General features: G+C 44.2%; 1 protein-coding gene and 1 long non-coding RNA gene across 5 annotated transcripts in view; one reads left to right on the top strand and one right to left on the bottom strand.

The window, feature by feature from the left end:
* Nucleotides 1-3,135, bottom strand: part of LOC138118970 (uncharacterized) — a 47,082-nt gene extending 43,947 nt beyond the window's left edge. The window contains exon 1 of the long non-coding RNA XR_011155341.1: nt 3,026-3,135. This is a non-coding gene — a long non-coding RNA (uncharacterized lncRNA). The remainder of the gene's footprint in view (nt 1-3,025) is intronic.
* An 18-nt stretch (nt 3,136-3,153) lies between these two features.
* The window catches only part of TBC1D24 (TBC1 domain family member 24), a 32,552-nt gene continuing 14,004 nt past the window's right edge, over nt 3,154-21,701 (top strand). The window contains exons 1-5 of one of the 4 annotated variants that reach the window (XM_069030374.1): nt 3,154-3,233; nt 4,214-4,438; nt 14,880-15,111; nt 17,005-18,039; nt 20,224-20,241. In XM_069030374.1, the coding sequence (XP_068886475.1) occupies nt 17,081-18,039; nt 20,224-20,241 (977 nt within the window). In that variant the 5' untranslated portion in view covers nt 3,154-3,233; nt 4,214-4,438; nt 14,880-15,111; nt 17,005-17,080. Of the gene's footprint in view, nt 3,234-3,267; nt 4,439-14,879; nt 15,112-17,004; nt 18,040-20,223; nt 20,242-21,701 lie in introns of those variants that run through there. The other 3 variants (XM_069030376.1, XM_069030373.1, XM_069030377.1) reach the window with 3 other exon arrangements.

Raw genomic sequence — 21,701 nt, 5'->3', positions numbered from 1 at the left:
CAAAGCATGTCAATCCCCAGCTTTTTTTCCCCACATGAACACGTTCTCTCTGCCGCAGTTTCCTGGGAGGGACATGAGAATACCAGCACTGCTTTACCTCAGAGGGGCACCATGAGCCCAAGTATACAAAATACAGACGTCCCACATATTACAGTGAAAGGATCTATAAATGTTGAAGACAGATGAAAGTTTTTCATCCTCCTACAAAATCTTAGCAAATGCTGCCCACACTTATCTCTGTCCTCACACCTCTCCCTCTGCTTTCATCCTCTTTTAAACCTGCTTTCCTTGCTAGCTCAGTTTCATTTAGCACAAGGAACATAATGCTTTACATGTGTGGAAGTGCCCTTTAGGACCCTGCGGAATCAAACACCAGTGAATATAAAAGAATGTATTATATTTCCAATTTGTATTTGGATAAACAAATGATTTCTCAGCACAGCTTTTGGAGACAGCTCTCATGCTCCACGACACGAGTTCATTGGTGTCCACAGTAGCACTAGCCAGTCACAAGGAAGCCTTAAAGGAAGCACATTACCAGGACTGCTTACTGCTTTCCCCCCAGTTTGGAGCTTAGGCCTCCTCTGGAACAGTGGGACTGCCCTGCCTGACCACCAACAGAGGATAGGACCCCACTGACCATTTGTGACAGCACAGTGGCTGCTGTGTCTGTCTGCAGGACTTAACAGGGGGTCTGTAAGAAAGGTGAGGACAGGCTTTTCAGCATGGCCTGTAGTGACAGGACAAGGGGGTATGGTTTTAAACTGAAAGAGGGGAGATTAGACTAGGTATTAGGAAAAGATTTATACAATGACGTGCTGAGGCCCTGGCACAGGTTGCCCAGAGAAGCGGTGGCTTCCCCATCCCTGGAAGTGTTCAAGATCAGGTTGGACAGGGCTTGGAGCATCCCAGTCTAATGGAAGGTGTCCCTGCCCACGGCAGAGGGTGGGACTTGGATGGGCTTTAAGGTCCCTTCCAACCCAAACCACTCTAGGATTTTATTTTGCCTCTAATCACTGCCCAGTAGCTTTAATGTAAATACAAAAAACCCTCTTAAGACCCCATTTAAAATGCAGCTGCAAATGGCTCCAAGTCCTCTGTGTGTTTAATGTTTCATTATCATGTTTCATACTTTCCTTGTGGTCCTTTGTGGTTTCCTTTAGATTGTAAACCTTCCGGGTAAGGGATGTGTTATCTCTTTGGCAAGGTCCTGCTGTACCAAGCTGTGTACATGTACAACACCATATAAAAGATTATGCTTTATTGGCCACTGAAGCATTGCTAGTTAATAATCTTTAATGTGGCAGTTATTTATCCAGTCGTAAACAGAACACTGCTGCCAAGCCAAGTCAAATAAACACTATGGAAATCCTTCATCTTTAAAATGAGCCAATTTCTGTCCTGGACATCGCAGGCTTTGCAAAAAAAAGCCAATCACATTGTTACTGAGCACAAAAGTAGTCAGATTTTAAAGCTTTCCTGAAGCAACAATTGTTCCTAGTATTTGCGCTGAGCTTTTCCCAGCCCCCAGGGCAGAAGCACAGCCCAAGTTCTCCCCACCCTGCACTACTGTCTGTGGGATGATGACCAAGGAGCCAAGCAAGGGCTAAGGCTTAATATCTAGAGCCTATGCTGTGTATCCTCTGTGTTATCTCTGTGGATGGAGAGCTGATGTCAGGAAAGGCCCTGAAGGAGTAGGTCCTGTGGAGATGGGATAACCCTGCTCTGGCTCTGAAGAATGGAACAAAAGAGAACAATGTTGTATGACCAGAACTTTGAAGGACACCATAAAAAAAAAAACCAAACAAAAAAACCACGAAAAAACAAAAAACCAACACACCACCTTTTCCCTGATTAGGAGTCATTTAGATATTAAAATGCACAACCCTGCATATGCTAATAGGCTTAATAAAGTACGTAGTCCCACATATGTGACTGCATTAATCTGCTCTCTGCTTAGATCATGCTATATGTGAAGAAAGAGCAGGGGAATAAGATTTGGCTTTATATGAGGATAAAAATTTCACCCAGTTAGGAGGAAGACCCAAAAGGACCTCAGAGACAGTTGATGGGCTACTCTCCTCTCCCTCCTCCCAAGCATTCATTGTAAGCTTCTACATAAGATGATGATGATGATTATTATTATTATTATTGTTACCTGGGCTAACACTATACTATTGTTATTATTCTATCACAGCTAGTGCATCCAGCTAGGGCAATTCCAAATCTGCATTTCATAGAATCCCACAATCTGAGAATGGTTTGGGTGGAAGGGACTTTAGAGCTCATCCAGTCCCACCTCCTGCCACGGGCAGGGACAGCTTCCACTCGAGCAGGTTACTCCAAGCCCTACCCAACCTGGCCTTGAACACTGCCAGGGATGGGGCAGCCAGAACTTCTCTGGGGTACAGGTGCCAGGCCCTCACATCCTCTGAGTATAGAATTTTTTCTGAAAATCTAAACAAAACATACTCTCTTTCAGTTATTTCCCCTTTCCACTCTCCCTTGTATTTCTGCTGCTTCAATAAACCACACTATTCATGAATCTGTGACGGTGAAAGTTCTTATTGAACATTACCAGACTCACAGCGTTGAACGTGCTCTGTTTGAGAACCTGTGCTCATGGAAGTTCCTATTTAATACAACCACTTACAGTGCCAAACTGGTTAAAATCAGAGACTAAGCTCAGCTACCCTCACCCTCTTTGATCTCTAATGACCAGCCGGATCACAAGGGGTTTTCTTTTCCACCGAATTTCTATACTCTTACCACACTACTCCAACCACTCCGTCTGCCCACACTGCCCCTCACTGTCACCCACCACCCCTCACAGCTCCTATCACCCCTCTCAGCCTTCATCACCCCTCACACTCCCTCAGCTTGGACATGCACCCCCTCACAGTCCCTCACCGTCACCCCCCCACCGCCCCCCGATCCTTCAAAGCTCCCATCAGCCCTCACAGCCGCCCTCACCACCCCTCCATCAGCTCTCACAGCCCCTCACAACCCCTCCGTGGCGCCTTACAGCCTCTCACGCTCCTCGTCACCCCTCGCAGCCCGTCACCCCTCACAGCCCCGCGCGGTCCCGGGGCCGGGGACGCTCCGCGCGTGCCCGCCCGGCCCGGCGGGACCGCGTGCGCGCGCCCGTCCCAGCGCTGCCGCGCCCTGTGCGCAGGCGCGGGGCCGCTCGCGCCCCCGGTCCCGCCGGACGCGGCCCGGAGCGGCGGAGAGCGGTGAGGCGAGGGGGGGTGGGGATGAGCGCGGCTCCGGGAGCCGGCCGGGGCGGGTGGAATTCGGTGTCGGGCGGTGACACCTCGGCGGCATCTCCCCGGCGAGCGGCCGGGAGGGACCCGGAGGGGGCCGGCCCCGAGACCGGCCTTCGTCGGGCCCCCGTGGCCGGGCCGCGGGTCGCTGGCCGTGCTCGTGTGAGAGCGGGCAGCAGCTGCGGGGGAGGCTCGGGCGCGGCCCCAGCGTCCGTGTCTGTCCGTGGGCTCCAGAGCCCAGGGCGGAACCCCCGGGGCTGTCGGTGACCGGAGAGCGGGCGCTGTCCCCTGGTCCCTGCGGCGAGCCGGCCGTGGGGGCTCTGGGCTGCGCCTGGGGCCGGTTCGGGGTGTGGGGAGGCTGGACGGTGTTTATTTAAATGGCTTGTGCGTGCCTCGGGTGCAGGTCAGCGCCGAAGAGGATTCTCTGAGCGCTGGTGACGCTCGCCCCGACAGGCGCAGTTTACACCCATTCTGCCAGCCCACCCCGCAAAGGGGCAGTGGATCGTCACAGCTCTCTAAACCCAGCACTGGTGTTCTGCAGCCTCTACCTTCAATGGTTTTGAAATTTCTATAATGAAAGTAGAATTTTGTTGTGAGTTTGTTTTCACGTCAGTCTTTCCAGCCCATCCTTCAGTGAAAATTGCTGGAATATTGGGGCTGGCGAAGCATTAGCCACCAAACACCAATTTAGAGTGCTGGCTAGAACCTGCCAAAATGCTCCTCGGCCTCTCTGGGCCTGTGAACAAGCGAGCAATAGCCGGGTGGATGCAGCATGCTCAGCTCATTCCGGTCCTGGGGCAGCAGGAGGGATGGCACCTCGCAGGCGCTGCGTACTTGTGATGAGAGAAAAGTGGGACCTTCTCCCTTGACCTGTATTATCTCAATCCTTGTATTTTTGTGTTCAATTCCTACAAGAAGCTGGAGCATCTAAAAGTTTTTCTGGCTTACAGGAAATCCCAGTAGGATTTTCAGAGCATCCAGGAGTACCCAGAGCACAGAAATAACATGGATCATATCTGGGGCACAGTATTACCAGAACTGGGAAGTCCCTGTTGTTGGAATGTCCTTCTTTCTGTAATCACTAGCTGTTAAACTGTTGCAAAAGACTTCTCCGAGATAGTTACTCAGGAACAGCAATGATAACTCGAATCCAAGGACTCCAGCAACGTTTTATGGTAACTCTTTGCTCCTTCCAAGCAATACGTGATATTTATATCCTTTGTAACTTTCAAGACAACTGTGGATAGTATTGCACAGTAATTAGCTGTTGGGAATCCTTGTACTGAATGTCTTTTCTGTCATTAATATTTGAAAGTTTGCAGGTGTTCCTGCAGCCAGAAATTTTAACTCAAAGGAAAACAGCTTTCTCCCTGGGTTTGGTTTTTTTTTGGGGGGTAGGGGGGTGGGGGTTGGGTTTGTTGGGGGGGGAGGAGGTGGATGGGGTTTGTTTGTTTGAAGTTTTTTGGATTTTTTGCTGTTAATGATTAAGTGCCACCAAGTAAATGTTACTAGCAGGCTGTTTGTGGATCTGTCACATATTTAAGTACCTCTGCTCTTCCCAGCTCATTCCTTTTACTGTGACCTTTGTTTTCTCCCCTTGGTTGTATTTGCTTGTTTGTTCTGTGAACCTGAAATCTTTAAGGGCCTCCATCCTCTGATCCCCGTGTTATTTGAACTGTAAAGAAAAATGGGGGAATAAAGCTATCCCTGTACTAAAATAACTGTCTGTATATTTAAGGCAAGCAAAGGAAACCAGTCCACGCTGCACGTGTGTCTCACCATCTCCAGCACCAAGGTTATTGCAATCTGATAATGCTGCCCTGGCATTTATTTAGGTCGTAAGTGGCTTTGCTGTAGTGCTGAAGCCACATCCAGTCAGTGACAAGCACATTATTGATAACAGACCATAAGTTAGGTCCTTGCTGTTCTTCTGGCTCTGTAGAATCCCCCCTGCCCTCTCTGTTAGGTTGGAGAGGCAGCTGGAACTGCTGCTGTTGGGCTGTGTGGCTGCGTGCTCGCAGATAAGTTACCGCTCAAAATAGATAAACTGTGTTAATGGTCTGAAAGAAAAACAGTTCCTTATATTCTGTCTGTACAGCCTGGAATTGGGACTAGAACCAAAGAACTACAATTTCTCTCAAATTCATTTGGGGATGCCTTTATTTTCAGGTTAATTTGCAATAGTCTGACACAATCTCATGGGGTGTGTTGGCAGGTGCAGTGAGTTTTGTCACAGAAGTTGTATTCTTGAGCTATTTCCTGCTTTGGTATTTGACCAGACAGTCACCTGATACAAAAATAGATCTCTTTGCACTATAATTAATGATTGACTGGCTTGGAGTCCACACGTGTTGGTGGGAATATGTGCTGGTGAGGTCCAGTTCTGGACTCAAATGTTTTAAAATCTCTAATGTTAATATATGTGTATCTGTGGTATTCACACTCTTAGGCTTTAACATAACTCATTTGTTCTCCTCCTGCTTTAACTTCTGCAGTTAGAGAACAAGTGCCTGCGCTTTCAGACATTGCAAAAGACCACGAGCTGTTGATTCCCACTGTCTTGGGAAGGAGACTCAGGAGAAATCTAGGAGACTGCGAGTGTCTGTGTTAAGGAGTGTGCTGAATGGTGCTTGGGGTGTAGGCAGCTACATCAGCACAGAACCACAGAGTGGTTTGGGTTGGAAGGGCCCTTAAGGCTCATCTCATTCCACCCCCTGCCATGGGCGGGGACACTTTCCACTATCCCAGGCTGCTCCAAGCCCCCTCCAACCTGGCCTTGGACACTTCCAGGGATGGAGCAGCCACAGCTCCTCTGGACAACCTGTGCCAGGCCCTCCCCATCCTCAGAGGAAAGAATTTTGTCCCAATATCTAATCTAAACTTATTCTCTGTCCGTTTAAAACCCTTTCTCCCTCTCCTGATTATGTTGTCAAATAAGTGTAACTTTGGTGTAGCTACCAAAATCCAACACTTCATTAGTTTGTTATGTTTTTATGGGGAAAACAACTTAAAGGAGAAATAATTTGTACACAAAGTTGTTGTAGTGACTGTGTTTCAGGAAAGTTGTGCTGTGTTACTGCCAAATCTGCTAGGGTGACTATCAACCTTTGGAAAAGAAAAATAATGTTCAGATCAGTTTGAATTTTTCTACCTAATAGGACAAAGGCCAGATGCCAACTCTCAGCAAATCAGCTGTTCTAAGCCCATAGTCCACTGCATATCTTCAGAGGATAGTTGGGTTTGTTTCAGAACTGGGGATCTCAACACTGCAGAGCTGCAATTCTAAAATCACTTACCTGTGCAGCAAACACCCATTAGTCCCAGGAAGAGAGACACTTTCCAGAGATTGCCTATTTAATGCAGACTTTGTACATCCTGTATAGAATAGGGGGAGCTAAAAGTATTTGTGACACAGCTGCCACAAGTAGTAATCCTGCTTGTGATTTTAGAGACTGAAATAAGTTGTTTATGCTGCAAGCACTTTAATACTGTGGTTAATTAGCTGTTCTTCTCTTTGGTGAGGATATTTGTCCCCTTGTTTTCTATAGCACAATTTCAGGTATGGGTTGGAAGCTGTGCATGCAGAGACCTTTTTTTTTAAAGTTATGGAGGTCAGTGGTGCACCTGATGCATATCAGTGTGCCCAGTGCATTGTTTAAAACACAGTCTAATTTTTACAGACTGTTTTTCCGCTCACAAACAGGCCTAGCAGAAGGGAGTAAGTCATAAGAAGATCTGTACAATGACAAGTTCTAAGATGAGGATTAATAAAAGCACTTCAGTCTGGTTGGTGGAGGAGTTTTGGGGTTCTTTTTGCTGAATATTTTTGTTTTGTAATATCTTCATTCTATACAGAAAATGTTTGTTTTCTAATCTGGGCCCATGTGGAGACAGGATTCCTGCTCCTGCTTTACATTTCAATATGCCTGTATCCTCCAGGTGAGAGACTTGGAATGTGTTGGCCGGTGCAGTACCCCTGGAGAGAGGAGGAGGTGTGTCAGGTGTGTTAAATCCCTTCAAGTTTGCTCAGAACAAGCACATGGGTACAGAGCACCCTCCAGAGCAAAGCTTCCTGTAAATCCTGTGCCCTGGACCCTGAACTCTATAGCAGGTCCAGTCTCCCAAAGTTCTCTCCCAATAAGACTAGAAAATTAGCAATATACGCTAATGGTAAGATTATAAAGTTGGCAGCTGATATGTTATTATAAATGCCCTTTGATTTTGAAATTACAGTCAAAATAATGCAGGTCTAGTTTGGGATTCCCCACTCATCAGCTTTTCATTATGAGGTGCTGTTTCTGTACCTTTGCAGCTGCACAGGATTGTTTGTTGCTACTCTTCTGCTTTTAATAGAGCATAAGTTTAGAAAGATGACAGAAATAAGTACCAAAATAAAGCAATGTGTTGTTCAGTTCCCTGAACTGGAGCTGTTGGCTGAGCTTAGGTTCTCCTTTACTTGTAAAGTGTGGTTGGTGTCTGAGTATCTCCCCTGTGTAGGGTAATCTACACTTCGTTTCAGGAAAGGGTAATCCATGACAGGGCATACCAGATTACTGAAGTTTTTCCCCTGAGCAATGTCTGAAGAAAGGAGCAAAATCTGTAGGGTTTTGCAGAGCTGGAAGAGAATAGAATTCTGAGTAAAATGTCAGCTTTAATTTTTATATGCTCACCTTACTGTAAATTGAGTTTTGCTTTCCAAGAGAAAACTGTCTACTACGTAGTGTAGACAATAATGAAATAGTCTGAGATCATAAGATTTTCCTACCCTGTTTTTAGCTGCTGGCTGAAATTATGGGAGCATAGATCTCCCCTGGAATAAACAAGTTGTAGGGATAACTGCTGGCATGAATAAAGTGTACATCTCCATTTACTTACTGCAGGGACAAGGAGTGTGTGCAGTGATTTCCACAGGTTCAGCAAAGATTAAGGATTTGTGTGCTCCATTACACCAGGGTTACTGCTTCATCCACCCATTTCCCAGTTTAGGTACCCCGTAAACTCTCCAGCACTGCCCATTGAGGCTTTGTGTGTTCATGCATTGCACTGAGTAGGTCTTAAATCACTATAAACATGTCTTATCAGTTAATTTTACAGAAGAGTTAAACTGACATAAGTATCCACACTGATACTTGAACTGTTTTGACTAAATGGTCTTCTTGTTTTGTTTTAAAGATGGTGTGGGGAATTGGGACATTGACTGGGTTCCTTAAGAGACTTTAAATGGCATTGTTCATATTTTGAAACTTTTGCAGGAGAGAATGTCCAGCAGTCATCTGTGTGGGTGTATTTTTGATAAATATTGATATTTTGAGGAAAATTAATTTGAGCATTAGTTTTTAAAAATGGGATATATATTTGTTATATTGTATATATACAACATGTACAGTGCAGTGTTTTTTGTGGGTGTGTATATATATCTGAGTGGAAAATATATTTGTATTGGCAAGTTACTGCTGAGACTGTGATGAACTAGTTCTGCTTGTACATCCCTTGAGCATCAAAGGCTTCCCTGGAGCCTGCAGATGGGGCTTCTGGATCTACCTGGCCCGGCACAGCAGATGCATTGTTAACTCCTGCATGGAAAAAGGCTCCTATTTTGTGGAACAGAGTGATACAAAACCCCACAGTTGCAGTATGATATAGGTCATGGCGTGGACAATGCTGAGGCTGTCCACTGGAGAGTGTGTGGGGCTTTGTAACAAGGTGTGTCCCTCTCCACAGAGCAGCAGCTCCCACCCTCCTTCCCAGCACACAGCGGTCTGAGCCGGGGCTGCCTCTTAGCTTGGTAAGTTATAGTCAGCCTGTGAGGGCTTTGGGACCTGCACTTGCTGCACTTGGAAGTGATGTGTTGAAGCAGCTTGGCCCAAGGTAGAAAATCCACAGAGAAAACTCCCAGGCACACAGGTGTGACATTTAGTCACAAAAACTGGATAAGGAATAATCATGTACTGTGGGAACTGCTCAGGCAGTGGGAGGAGCAGGTGTAGGATGTGATGCTCTTCAGTCACTGACTGGCTTTGTCATGCTAATAAATCCATGGAACATTGCCATGGACTGGGAAAGGCTTCTTGGCAAACGTCTCTCCTAGGGATGCCTTTTCCTGGTATCTCAGATTGGGTCTTCTGCTTGTAAAAATCTACCTGTGTTTCCATTCGTGCTGTAAGCTGCTGTCCTGGACCTGAAGAAACTCTAAATGTGTAAGAAGTAAAACATAGCTGCATGTACCTGTAAAGTACATGTTCCTGCACCTTCTGGCCTAGATAAGAAGAAAATGAATAAATCAGTGTTTGACATAAACCAATGCAGATACTGTGTCTAAGAGGAGAACATATCAACAACAGGTATTTAAATATGTTTTTCTGCCAGTAAATGTAGTGGAAAAGAATCTCAAGGTGATAGATGTCAAACTGACAGCATCCAGTGAGTGCAACAGAGAGGGAAAAGGGGTTTGATGTATGGCTTTGATACCATGTCAAGTTTTTCACTGAGAGTCAACACTGTCTTTGGTTCTACATAGTTGATTGTACTCCCAAACAGAGAAGGATATAAACTGAGGTGTTATGGGGCAGATAAAATAGTAAGACTGAAGCTTGTATGTTCAGAGTCAGAGTTTGCTGTTGAAGGGAGACATGTTTGTAGTTATTTCCAATTTTGCAACAAAGGGAAGAAGAAGAATAAGTACAGCATGAAAGATTTTTTCGGTCTTATGGTTTGGAAGGACCGGAAGGAAAACTCAGACATATAAATACGATCAATAGAAATTGGGTTGATTTTTTGCACTACTTTGGCAGATAGGTTTTTTTAATGGATCATTTTTAATGCATCGTGTAAAATAGTTTTGCAGGTTATGTGCAGTTTTCCTTTGATCTGGAGGGAAAAAAGGTAGGAATTACCCTCTGTTTAATTTTAATGTTTGTTTGTTGTGTGTTTTTATGATGTAGGCAGGAGGGAAAGTTACTGACCTATGACTTTGATACCATTTACCTCCAGTATCCTCTTACAATGCTCTGCTCTTTAGCGTTTTTGAACCTTTGTGGAGCCATTAACCATTTCTTTCCTCTTACATTTTTTTCAACAAAAGTGTGTTGTGTTTTTCCTCAGACCTTTTTCTTGTTTGGTTCTGTGTGTTTATCTTGTGCCTTTTTGGTATCTTACTGCTCACAGTGTCCACAGGGACTGAGCACCAGAAGTGCTTGTGTCATCCCAACCCACAGGTGGGAAGGAGGGGATGCTTTATATTGAAGTGCTTGCAGCTATGAGATATATTTAAATTAGATATTAGGAAGAAGTTATTTTCTCAGATGGTGGTGAGGGCCTGGCACAGGCTGCCCAGAGAAGCACTGGCTGCCCCATCCCTGGAAGTGTTCAAGGCCAGGTTGGACAAGTTTTGGAGCAGCCTGGAATAGTGGAAAGTGTCCCTGCCCATGGTAGGGGTGCTGGCATGAGATGATCTCTAAGGTCTCTTCTAACCCAAACTGTTCCATTATTCTATGGCGTAGGCATTCTCCTAAATATAAGCTGCAGTGAAGAACTGCTGTGTGTCTAAATGTGTGTCTGAACTTTAGACTGTAATAAAGTGCACAAAAAATTAATTACAGATAATTTAAAGACTGTTTAAGAAGGTGATAGTACGTTCCTAAGAAAGAAAATGTGGGATTCTAGGACAAACCCTCTGTTATGGTGCTTCATATGCAGTGGTGATATCCCAAGAGAAATCATCTAAATGCCTAAAAGTATTTGCCCTGCAGAGAGCTCTTATGTCAGGTCTCTATCAGTTACTTGGGAAATTGAGAGGTTTTTAGACTTTGTCCTAAAAGCATATCAAAACCCAGCAGGAAACATCTGATAATCTGCTGTCACACTATTGCTAAACTTGTAATAGAACATTGTCAGGAATTTTATCGTGGTGCCCAGCTTGTACTGTACAGAGTGCCCAGGGCACATCACAGAGATCGAACTGCATTTAACCACGTTGAAGCAATCCATCGAGCTCTGTGTACTCTGTTGGAAGGGATCATCGCTCCACAATGCAGTGCTCCCAAAGACTCTGTGCGTGAGATGAGCTGGTTGCTTTCTAATGCTAAATGGAGTGTTTAATTCAAGCTCTGAAACACATCTGCCCCAGGGAGGGGTGGCAGAGGACGTCACCGAGGCTGTACAAGTGACAAACTGTGCTTCTGATCGGCAGGTGCAGGGGGAACAGTGATGTCCAGTCTTGTTTCCAGAGCCATGTAGCAGAGATGTCAAGGTGTGCTGCTCTGAGTCCGGGCTTGGGAAAGCTGCAGGATGCACTGAAATACTGGGGGAGGAGAGGGGAGCTTCCTGACAGTTGTCTTTTGTTCTGCAGTCACTGCTACCTTGCTGTGTTGCTTTGTGCTTCTTTCAGACTTCCCTTTAGGAGGCAAACATCTCAGAGGTGATTGAGTATTCCTCAAGGATGGAATTCATCTGCTCATGTTTTTGGGGTTAATTTCCTCTTACTGGGAAAAGGACTACTAGCCAGCAGTCTTGAGGAAGCAGTTCTCATTATCTCTTCATGTGCTTTCTGCATGGATTAGTTTAACGAGGTTATGAAAAAGAGTAAAGTGGAGTCTTTTCCATGCCTACAACACTGCTCAGAAATATAAACACCAAATGGTGTGGTGCAGGTCTGGAGGATTACATTGGTCTTGATTTGCAGGGCAGCATAAGGGAATATTTGCTTTCTGTTAGCACCTTATAAAAATGCCTGCCAAAATGTTGGTTGTCAGTAGCTTAACTGTATCTGTAAATAGCAAAGAGCTGAATCCAAAGTGGTGTGATTGCCCATGCACAAGATGAAAAACATCATTTTCAAAGTTTGGTAGTTCCTGTTATAGAGCAGCTACAGTAGATTAAATGAAGTCTCTTAATAAGCTTGTAAAATGTAGCCAGACTTTCAGAACACAAAGTTGCAAGAATACCTAAATGGAATAGGGAACAAGGATCTGATTAATTATAGCTTGGGTTTTTTAGGACACTCTCTTTTGTTTATTAAAAGCAGTATCAAATAATGTAATCTCAGGCTTTAACCAAAGTTGAAATTTATTTTAAAGAAGTTTAGACTGTAAATATTTCACTACTGTGAAATAGTCATTCCATGTATTCTCAATTTGAAAGAAATAATTGCCCTCTGAGTTAGCTGTAGTTCAGATATTTCAGTTTGTTAGTTCCTGCATTTTGGAAAGAAAAACAAACAAAAACCCCTTTAATAATAAAATAATTATTCTAAATAATAAAATTATTGAAGTTGCCCTCAGCCTTGTTATCTTTAGAAAAATTGTAACCTTGTATTCCCCATACAGAAAGTAAGTAATAATTCAAATCTTTTTTTCTGCTGATGTGTTTTTAGACACTTTCAAAGAATTTTTTTTCACAGGCAGTATGGGAATTTGCCTGTCATGCTTGGCTTCACTGCTGTGTATTTTATACAGATCCAGACAGCTTTCAGCAGTCTTCTAAAAGCAGTCCAAAAGACAATGGGAAGAGCTAAGGGAATGAAATGGAAAATGTGGCTAGACTAGCAAGCTAAATATTTCCTGAAAATTCAGTCACTGACTTGAAATCCTGCTGGTTACTATGGTCCTTGCTTGGGTTTGAATTGTAATGATTGCTTGCCTGCTTCAGAGTTTAAATTTAACCTTGAAAAAGCTTTTGCCTGTGCTGCAGCCATTGTTGGCAGATCCTCAGTATGCATTTTACAAGTTCTATTTCTCACTCATGTGCTTGCTTTTTTTTTTTAATATTACACTTACTCAAAGAGCTCCATTATAAGCTAATAAATCTAACAATCTACAGTTGTGGGGCAGGTACTAAGAAAAAAGCTCTTTCTCCTGGTTCTGTTCTTTTGTGTTAATTCCTGCTTTTTTTAAAAGTCAGTCTGATCAGAAAGGATAATGACTGCTTACCCTCAGTACAGAACTTTAAAGCTTTGTGGCTGCTCAGAGAAGCTGTGGCTGCCCCTGGATCCCTGGAAGTGTCCAGGGCCAGGTTGGATGGGGCTTGGAGCAACCTGGGATAGTGGAAGGCAGGGGGTGGAATGAGAGGGACTTTAAAGTCCCTTCCAACCCAAAACGTTCTGTGATTCCATGGTTGTTATGAATAATGTTTTGGTGGGTTGTTTTGGTTTGTTTGTTTTTGTTTTGTTTTGGTTTTGCTAGTTATTACAATGCCCTTATGATTCTGTGCTAACACGTACTAGGCCTCATTTCAGTTCTGTGCAGTTCAGTTGCTCTTCTGTCCTGTTGTCCCCATCTCCAGTTAGAGGATATTTATCACAACATGATGCTGACTTCTCTAAAGCAGGAAGGAAAGAGGTTTGCTGCAATAAGGGTTTGGAAATGAGTCTCTCTGCCTGCCTATAGCCTATATCTTTATACAAACATTTCATTCTGAAATGTTTTTTCTCTTCTGCCTGTCTAACCTCGCCTTTATATGGAGGGGTAAGCAAGGTAGTTGAGGTGAGTATGGGACTTCGTGACACAACTGCACTCTCACAAAGCCGTCCTCTAGTTCTACTCCCTAACTGAAACTCCAGCCTCCCTCCAAGCACAAGTCTGTACTGCCTGCCTGCTTGCTTCCTTGTGCTGGGAGGGATGGGCAGGAGACAGCCCTGACCCACTGGCTCTTGACCGCTGAGGGTGAGACATCTGTCTCCTCTTCCCAGCAGCCCAAAGTTAAACATTGCTCTTTACACAATTGCCAGAAGAGAGAGAACTTGCCCCATAGGAGGGAGGCAGGAAGATTCAGAAAGAGTTGAGGAGGAGATGAAGGCTGGCTGGAATTTTCCTGAGATTTCTTGGGCTCTTCTCCTTTGGCAAGTAAATCCTCCCTGTTTGAGGCCTGCTGGCTTACAGTAGCTGCTGGCACGGTATCAGGAGCTATGCACCATTACACTGAAGCACACAAGTTCTGTTGGTTTTGCAGGCACAGTTAAGAGCTGGTCATGCTCTGGCAGCCCTGACAATGCCCAATTGCTTTGCTGTCACTTTTTATTGCAGCATCTAGAGCTGTGAAAAGCATAAGCAGCCAGACCTACTTGCAGACCCCACAGATTTATCCCAGCCAAAATACATATAAAACTGTGAGCTCAAAGTAAAACTTCTGGCAGTCTGACTGCCATCCTCTAGCCATGGATTTCAGTGAGCTTCAGGAGCACATATTCATCAAATTCATTAGTTTCTGGAATGGGCAGTAATTGCTAGAGTGAAAAATGTGTTTGATGCAGCCTGTAAATATGCCTGTGTATCTTAGAAAATAAGACAAGAGAAGAAAGTTTACAGGAAAAAAAAAAGACAGCCAAGATGAATCTGGGTATCTTAGAAGTTGTCTTGTATGATGAACGTTTTGCCTAACCCTCCTTAATATAAACCTAAGCAGCTCCTAAGGGATGATGGCAGGAGGTGGAAGCATGCTGGAGGCTCCAGCAAGCACTAGTGATAGTTTCTAGTGATAGTTTCCATGCTGAAGTCTCCAGGAGCAGAATGGTTCATCTCCCTGTGCTTTTGCTACTGCAAAGTAGGATTAAATTTCTCTTCTACAAAAGGACCTTATTCTAGGATTTGAATTAAAAATAATGAGTGTTTCTGTGATTCCCAGGTGGACAATTACAGAAAAATGTTAACTTCCCTGGAGCTGACGTTGGCTCTGCGATGGACTGGTGTCCTGCTGTTACTGGATCTCCAGGAAACACGCTGAGCTCACACTGAGACCCCACAGCTGAACATAAGATATCTCACTTTCAGAACTGGAGCCAGGACAATGTGTTGCCTCCCTTAATTAGAGTCTGAGAATTAGTTTCAGATGTGGAAGAATGCAACAAAAAGAAATGGTGAGCATTTCTGTATCACTCTTACACTTACCATCACATCAAGAAAGATGATCCAAAACCAGTCTTCTTTTATAAAAAAAATCCTGAATTAAATATGGTAGAGAAAAGCCATCCAAAAGTCTTCTCTGAAAGGCTCCTGTATGTTGCTGCCAAACTTTTAAAAGAGGAGTTAAATTTGGGACTTTCAGCATGTGATTCTGAAATACCCAGGTTAGCATTTACTCAGAATCTAAAACTGTCTGGATTAAATATACAGCTGCTTCAGGCAAGATGTTTTATTTACTTTCTTATGGTGAAGCTATGAGGATGAGATCCCATCTTGATGGTATATCTACCTTAGGAGTTTCAAATCATTTTAAAGCACCTGATTTATGGAAGACCATGCTGATAAAAGTCAAGTTTCATGCATTTTTCAGTCCATCAATACAGGAATGACTAAGGGTTCTTTGGAAGCCTTTCAGTAAATATTTTCATTGACTTAACCTTGCTATATAATGTCTTAATTGGACAAAACAGTTTTATAGGCCTGTTGCGTTTGATAGGGACTGTCTGGCTTTGCTGAGTGTGCAGCATTCACAGCCACGTTCCCAGCTTCAGTTCAACACTGGGCACATGGGCAGAGGTTCTAGCACTGGGCAGACCTGCTGCAATAGTGGAGTTTATTGTGTGTCCCCTTCTGGCTTTGCACTGACTGATTAAAGCCAGTTTGGATATGGCCTTTAGTGGTCACAGCAACACTCTCCTGGGACACAGGTGTGCTGTGAACCTGGAGGCAGCTGGTAGATCAGGTAAACATGGTATGAGGCACTAGAGGCCAGAACCTCATGATCCAGCTCCTAGTGCTGTCACAAAGATGTCTGTGGCATCTCCAATGGGAGAGCTGTTGTGTGCCTGTGTGACAGGGCATGGCCAGCATCCAGAGCAGCACTTAGAAAATGTAAGTGCTTTTTAAATTATCACCTTTAATGAAGGTGTTTGAAGCTGACTTGACCCTGTACTGCAGTCAGGAAGCAGAGTTTTGTCCTGCACAAGTGTCTCTTCTGGTACTAGCAATGATCTGGCTGACTGTACAGCTGCACACAGAGTCACTGAGGTTGGAAAAGACCTCCAAGATTGAGTCCAACCTTTGGCCAATCACCACCTTGTCAACTAGACCAGAGCACTAATGTTACATCCAGTCATTTCTTGAACATTCCAGGGATATTTCTTGAACGCTGTTCAGGGACAGTGACTCCACCACCTCCCTGGGCAGCCTATTCCAATGTCTGACCACCCTTTCCGTGAAGAAATCTTACTTATCCAATGAAAAAGAAAAATTGTACCAGATTAACAAGCTAATCTCAGTGACTATGTGGTCACACAAGTGCTAGTACCAGCACAAAGAAATGACTGAGAGGACATGGCTGTGGTTAGTAGGAGCACAGTATCTCTTCTCACTGGCTACACAGTCTCAGAGCAGCATACACTGCTTGTGGGACTGCATCTCTAGTACAAGTTTCACTTATATTTCCCCAGAGAATTGGAAAGAGAGATTGCAAATTGAACATACTTTGCAATATATCTTTTTGCAGTGGGAGTCTTCTGTTCTCTTAAGTGAGATGTTAACATAAAGGTCCATGCCTCAGCTTGGGCTTTCAGTTAGGGAAATTAATCTTCTGGGGAGATGTCCTCAGGATCAGCCTCTGGGCTGGCCTTTGATCAATTACTGCAGTAGGAGTTACTGACAGAATGGAAGAAAAGTTTGGCTGAAAAATAAAAAGGCATCTTTAACTTTCTTTGCTTTAGGAAACAGTTTTGCCATTGCAGGAACAAGTATGTACGTATGTGTGTTCATAAGGAAAATAAGAGATTATCTGTTACTCAAACCTCTGGTTTTTAAATTTCCTTTTGCAGAAAAATCCAGGAGTCCGTCAGTGACTAACTAAGGTCTCTGTTCTCATGATTTATGTGATTTGCTTCTCCTGGAGCCATGGATGAATACAGCCGCTTTGTGGACTGGGACAAAATGGATGTAAGTGCCCAGAGCCAGGATACGAAAGAGCTCACCTGCACGGACTTCCACGAGCTCAAGCAGCTGGCCCGGCAGGGCTATTGGGCCAAAAACCACTCTCTGAGAGCCAAAGTGTACCACAAACTCATCAGCAATATCCCATGCCGCACAGTGACCCCGGATGCAAACGTGTACCGGGACATTGTGGTGAAGATCGTAGGAAAACGCAGCAGCAGCTCCCTGGCGCTGCCGGAGTTCGTGGACGACAGCCTGATCCCCACGTACTGCCTGAACGCCGAGGGCGTCGGGGCCGTGAGGAAGATCATTCTGTGCATCTCAAATCAGTTCCCGGACATCTCGTTCTGCCCCGCGCTGCCCTCGGTGATCGCGCTGCTCCTGCACTACAGCAAGGACGAGGCCGAGTGCTTCGAGCAGGTCTGTCGCATCCTGGCTTGCAACGACCCATCCAAGCGGCTCATCGACCAGACCTTCCTGGCCTTCGAGTCCTCCTGCATGACCTTTGGGGACCTGGTGAACAAGTACTGCCAGGCAGCCCACAAGCTGATGGTGGCAGTGTCCGAAGACGTGCTGGAGGTGTATTCGGACTGGCAGCGGTGGCTCTTCGGAGAGCTGCCCATGGCGTACATCGCGCGGGTCTTCGACGTCTTCCTGGTGGAAGGGTACAAAGTTCTCTATCGTGTCGCACTGGCTCTTCTGAAATTCTTTCATAAAGTCAGAGCTGGGCAGCCCATGGAGTCTGACAGCATCCAGCAGGACATTCGAGCCTTCGTGAGGGACATCGCCAAGTCGGTGTCCCCAGAGAGGCTCCTGGAAAAGGCCTTTGCTATCCGCCTTTTCTCTCGGAAGGAGATCCAACTCCTGCAGATGGCCAACGAGAAGGCTTTGCAGCAGAAGGGCATCACGGTCAAACAGAAAAGGTAGGACTCAGCACAGGTAACCTGAGCAATCTCCTGAGTTTTCCCAGTGTGTGGAGCAGTCAGGCAGCCCTGGGTGACTGGTGGGGAAGCTCCACTGGTGCATGCTGGTGTCTGCTGATGCATTTTCTCTGCAGGAAAACTCAGCAGCTCCAAACTCAAGCATTGCTGGGATTGTAATGGGAAGTGTAACTGAAGTGTTATGATACAAGAGGAACAGAAGTTTCTTGTAGCATGTTCAGTACTGAATTTATGCAAGTATATATTAATTACAAGTGTTAAATCTCAAAAGTGTGTTTCATAAGCAGGTTTTAAACTAAAAGGCGTTTTAGCAAAGTTGGAAAAAACACTGATAAATTACTTGGAAGAACCATACCCAAATAAATGTGAAAATTGATTCTTAAATATGATAGTATTTGTATAAAATGTCAATTTGATGCTGCCCAGTACTGTGAATTCAGCAGTTTCTTTAGTGTAAGGCACTCTCACAACTGGGAACATTTTGCCTGATTGAGGAGCCGTTTTAACTGAGCAAGGAAGAAATAAGTCTTATTTACAGGTTACTTTTTAAATTAGACTGCAAGCCTCCTGGAAGTCAAGTGTATAGTACTCACAGGTAGGAGTTAACCTGTTTGTGACAGGTTCATGTGCTATTAGAAAAAATAATTTTGAAAGAACTGTGGAAGAGAAGAAACTATGGATCCAAGAAACTGTTCTGGAATCACAAGCTCTTTTCAGAAATAAGGGGAGGAAGAACTAGCTCTGAAACCAGTGAATGAAATCCTGCTCTGATGTGACAGTAAAAGTCATACTAATAAAAAACTTAGCTGAAAAGCCTCTTGACCAATATAGAAAAGGCAGCAGTGTATTAATCTGAACAAAATTAGCATCTTGGCAAGTGCAGATGTATGTGCAGGTAAGTGGTGCGTGTTCTGTTTTTCCAGAGGCCTCGACAGCAGAAAACTTCTCCCAACTATTTTTGAACTCTTAAGTTTAAGTGTTGGACAGTTTTATGAACTGCCCTGCCCTCTGAAGAGAGGTGACTTTTAAAAGTCCCCTGGGTCAGGGAGTGTGATATCTAGAACCTGATATTCTAAAGGCACAATCTCATTTTCTCTAAATCTCCACTGATGTAGTAGGATCTTCCAGTCAACTGCAGAGTTAGTTAGAGTAGTTGCAAACAGATACCTTTGCATGGCATGGCAATACATACTCAGTACATTTCAGCCTAAAAGATAACATAAATGTTAGCTGAACCTCCCTCATGTGCCTATGTACATGTAAAGATCCCTCTGGTCTCTTCCAAGGGTTTATTTTTTAGACTCACAGCTTGGTTTACAATCGGTTTCAGCATTTTCTTGTCAGTCTCAAATATTTCAAGGCCTTTAGCCACTGGATTGCCACACTGGGGACAGTTCATATCATTGTATTTGAGACTTGTAACAAAATATTGACTCCCCCATTGTGTCTTTTCTTCCTGTTAGGAAGTTCAGGAGAGTTGTAATATCCTGAATATATTCTTTAAAACAGAATGAGAGCTTTAAATAAAAATAAAATTTAAAAAATAATCTACCAAAGAAAAAGAAAATATAGATCAAGCAACCACAGACACTCCACAAGCTCCTGCTGTGTTAAATGTTGCAGAGAAATTCTCACTCACAACGGTGATACTTTCAAGGCAAAATACAGTAATATACCCAAATAAAGCCAGTAGTTACTTCTATGCCAGGCAGAGCTGCTACTGAAAACATTTCATCCTCTCTTGGCTACCTTTGTAAACCCACTGAAATTTCTCAGTGTCCCCAGGGATGGTGCTGCTGGGAGCTTGGCTCCGTTTGGGTCCCAGTTTAGGCAGATGGAAGTGCAGGAGAAGTGAGCTGTTCTCCAGGGCTCCATGGGATGCCAGTGAGTTCTCTTCTCCAGCTGTGTTTGGCCTGTGCAAGGAGAAGATAATTTATTTTCCCATCACATAACAAAAAAGGGGGAAAATAGAAATAGAAATGTTTTAACCTGTCTGATTGTTTTTTAGTGACTCAAATCAAACCTTGCTTTGTTTCTCTCCAGGCTTCTTTCACTCACTTTGTCATGGATGTAGGAAGTCACTGATCTTTTCTGTCTTTTTTGTCTTTCTCCTTGTACGTTCTCCTTCTGTCCATTCCATCTCCACCGCACCCCTCCTGTTTGCAGTCTTGCACCTCCCAAAAGGTAGGTTAAAACACTTGAGTCTTTGCACTTTGCTTATTTCTGCTGTCTTTGGCTTGTTATTTTGTCCAAGGCCGTCACATATTCCTAACGCTGGGGCAGGAGAAGCAGGACAGCAATCAGAGCACCCAGATGCTGTGCCACATCTCCTGAATACCCTCCTGCAAAGTTAGTTCACAGCACCTGCAAAGCTGTAAGAGAAGGGATAGTGGGCCCAAGGAGTCAGCACAGCACTCAGACAGCAATACATCTGTGTTTTCCAGAGTGGGAAAGAATACTGTACATGGTGGGATTACGGTTATGGCTATAAATGGCCATTACAATAAGGGTCCTTTCTACTCTGGAAGAAAAAGTGTAATTTTTTTAAAAGATCTGAAATAGCAGCTCAGAAGAGCTGTTAGGTATCATCCCACATCCAAACCTGGTATATGCTGTTGCATTAGATGTGAAACAGTCAACCTTTTATCTTCTTTGGCAGCTTTCTGCAGTTAATTGGAAAGATTTTGGACTGATCCCAGCTTGGCACACTCCTAAAAGTGACCTGTCTCTATTCATAGTAGATTATTTTTAAGTAGGTAGGGTTGTTTTTAGAGTTGAGAAGACAAGACTCTTTTTCTGTGTCAAGGAGGTCAGAGTTACTCAGCCATAGAGCATTAATGGTTAATGAAGTCATTTATCAAGTCTTGGCCTGAAAAGTAAATCTTGAAGAACAAAAGCCGGTGCGTGGATTGTGATACCTGATAAGCAGAGAACTTGGAAAGAGAAAGGCTGCCCTGTGAGTATTAAATACCACAGATGTTTGGGTTTGAATTCATGCCTTTGAGAATCCTCTGGCCTTGCTGCAGGTGCCCTGAGTTAACTTTAGTGAGTGATGCACACTAATATTTGTACTAATTTATAAAATCGAAGTTGGAATTAACTTCCTCATGTTTTCATCTTTGAAAGAGCATCTTAAGAGACTTGGCAAAGCATGTTTCATACCATAACTTCTGTGTAGAGGATTTTACCTCTAATAAATCAGCAGGCTCTTAATCCCAGTCAAGCAAATCTTCAGCATCTGTGTATTATTCTACTGCAGTTAGGTTGTTCTGAAAGCAGCAGAAAGCCTTGATGTATGCTGGGAAGCAGTTTGGGTTTGAGGGGACTTAGGGAGATGCAGAGTGTCTGTTGACACTGATCTGGGCACAGGATTAGGTTTCAGGCTTATATACCATAAATTACTTATATTGCTATTTATAACTGAAGAGGAAATCTCCTTTTACCACACAATTATGCCCTCACTGAAATTATGATGGATTTTAAAGATGATGCATCTCCTCTAAGATTTGACCCAAGCCAGAGAAGAGCAGGAAGGTGTAATTCAGTGAGTAATCTTTGGAGTTGGGTATTTGTTGTTTTTTGAATAATACAGGGCACGTTCACTGTGACAGCTGCTGCTGCATGTCCCCAGCCTTGGCTTTACC

This window comes from Aphelocoma coerulescens, chromosome 14, assembly GCF_041296385.1.
Source record: "Aphelocoma coerulescens isolate FSJ_1873_10779 chromosome 14, UR_Acoe_1.0, whole genome shotgun sequence".
Lineage (NCBI taxonomy): Eukaryota > Metazoa > Chordata > Aves > Passeriformes > Corvidae > Aphelocoma > Aphelocoma coerulescens.
This window is presented reverse-complemented; position numbering and strand designations above follow the sequence as displayed.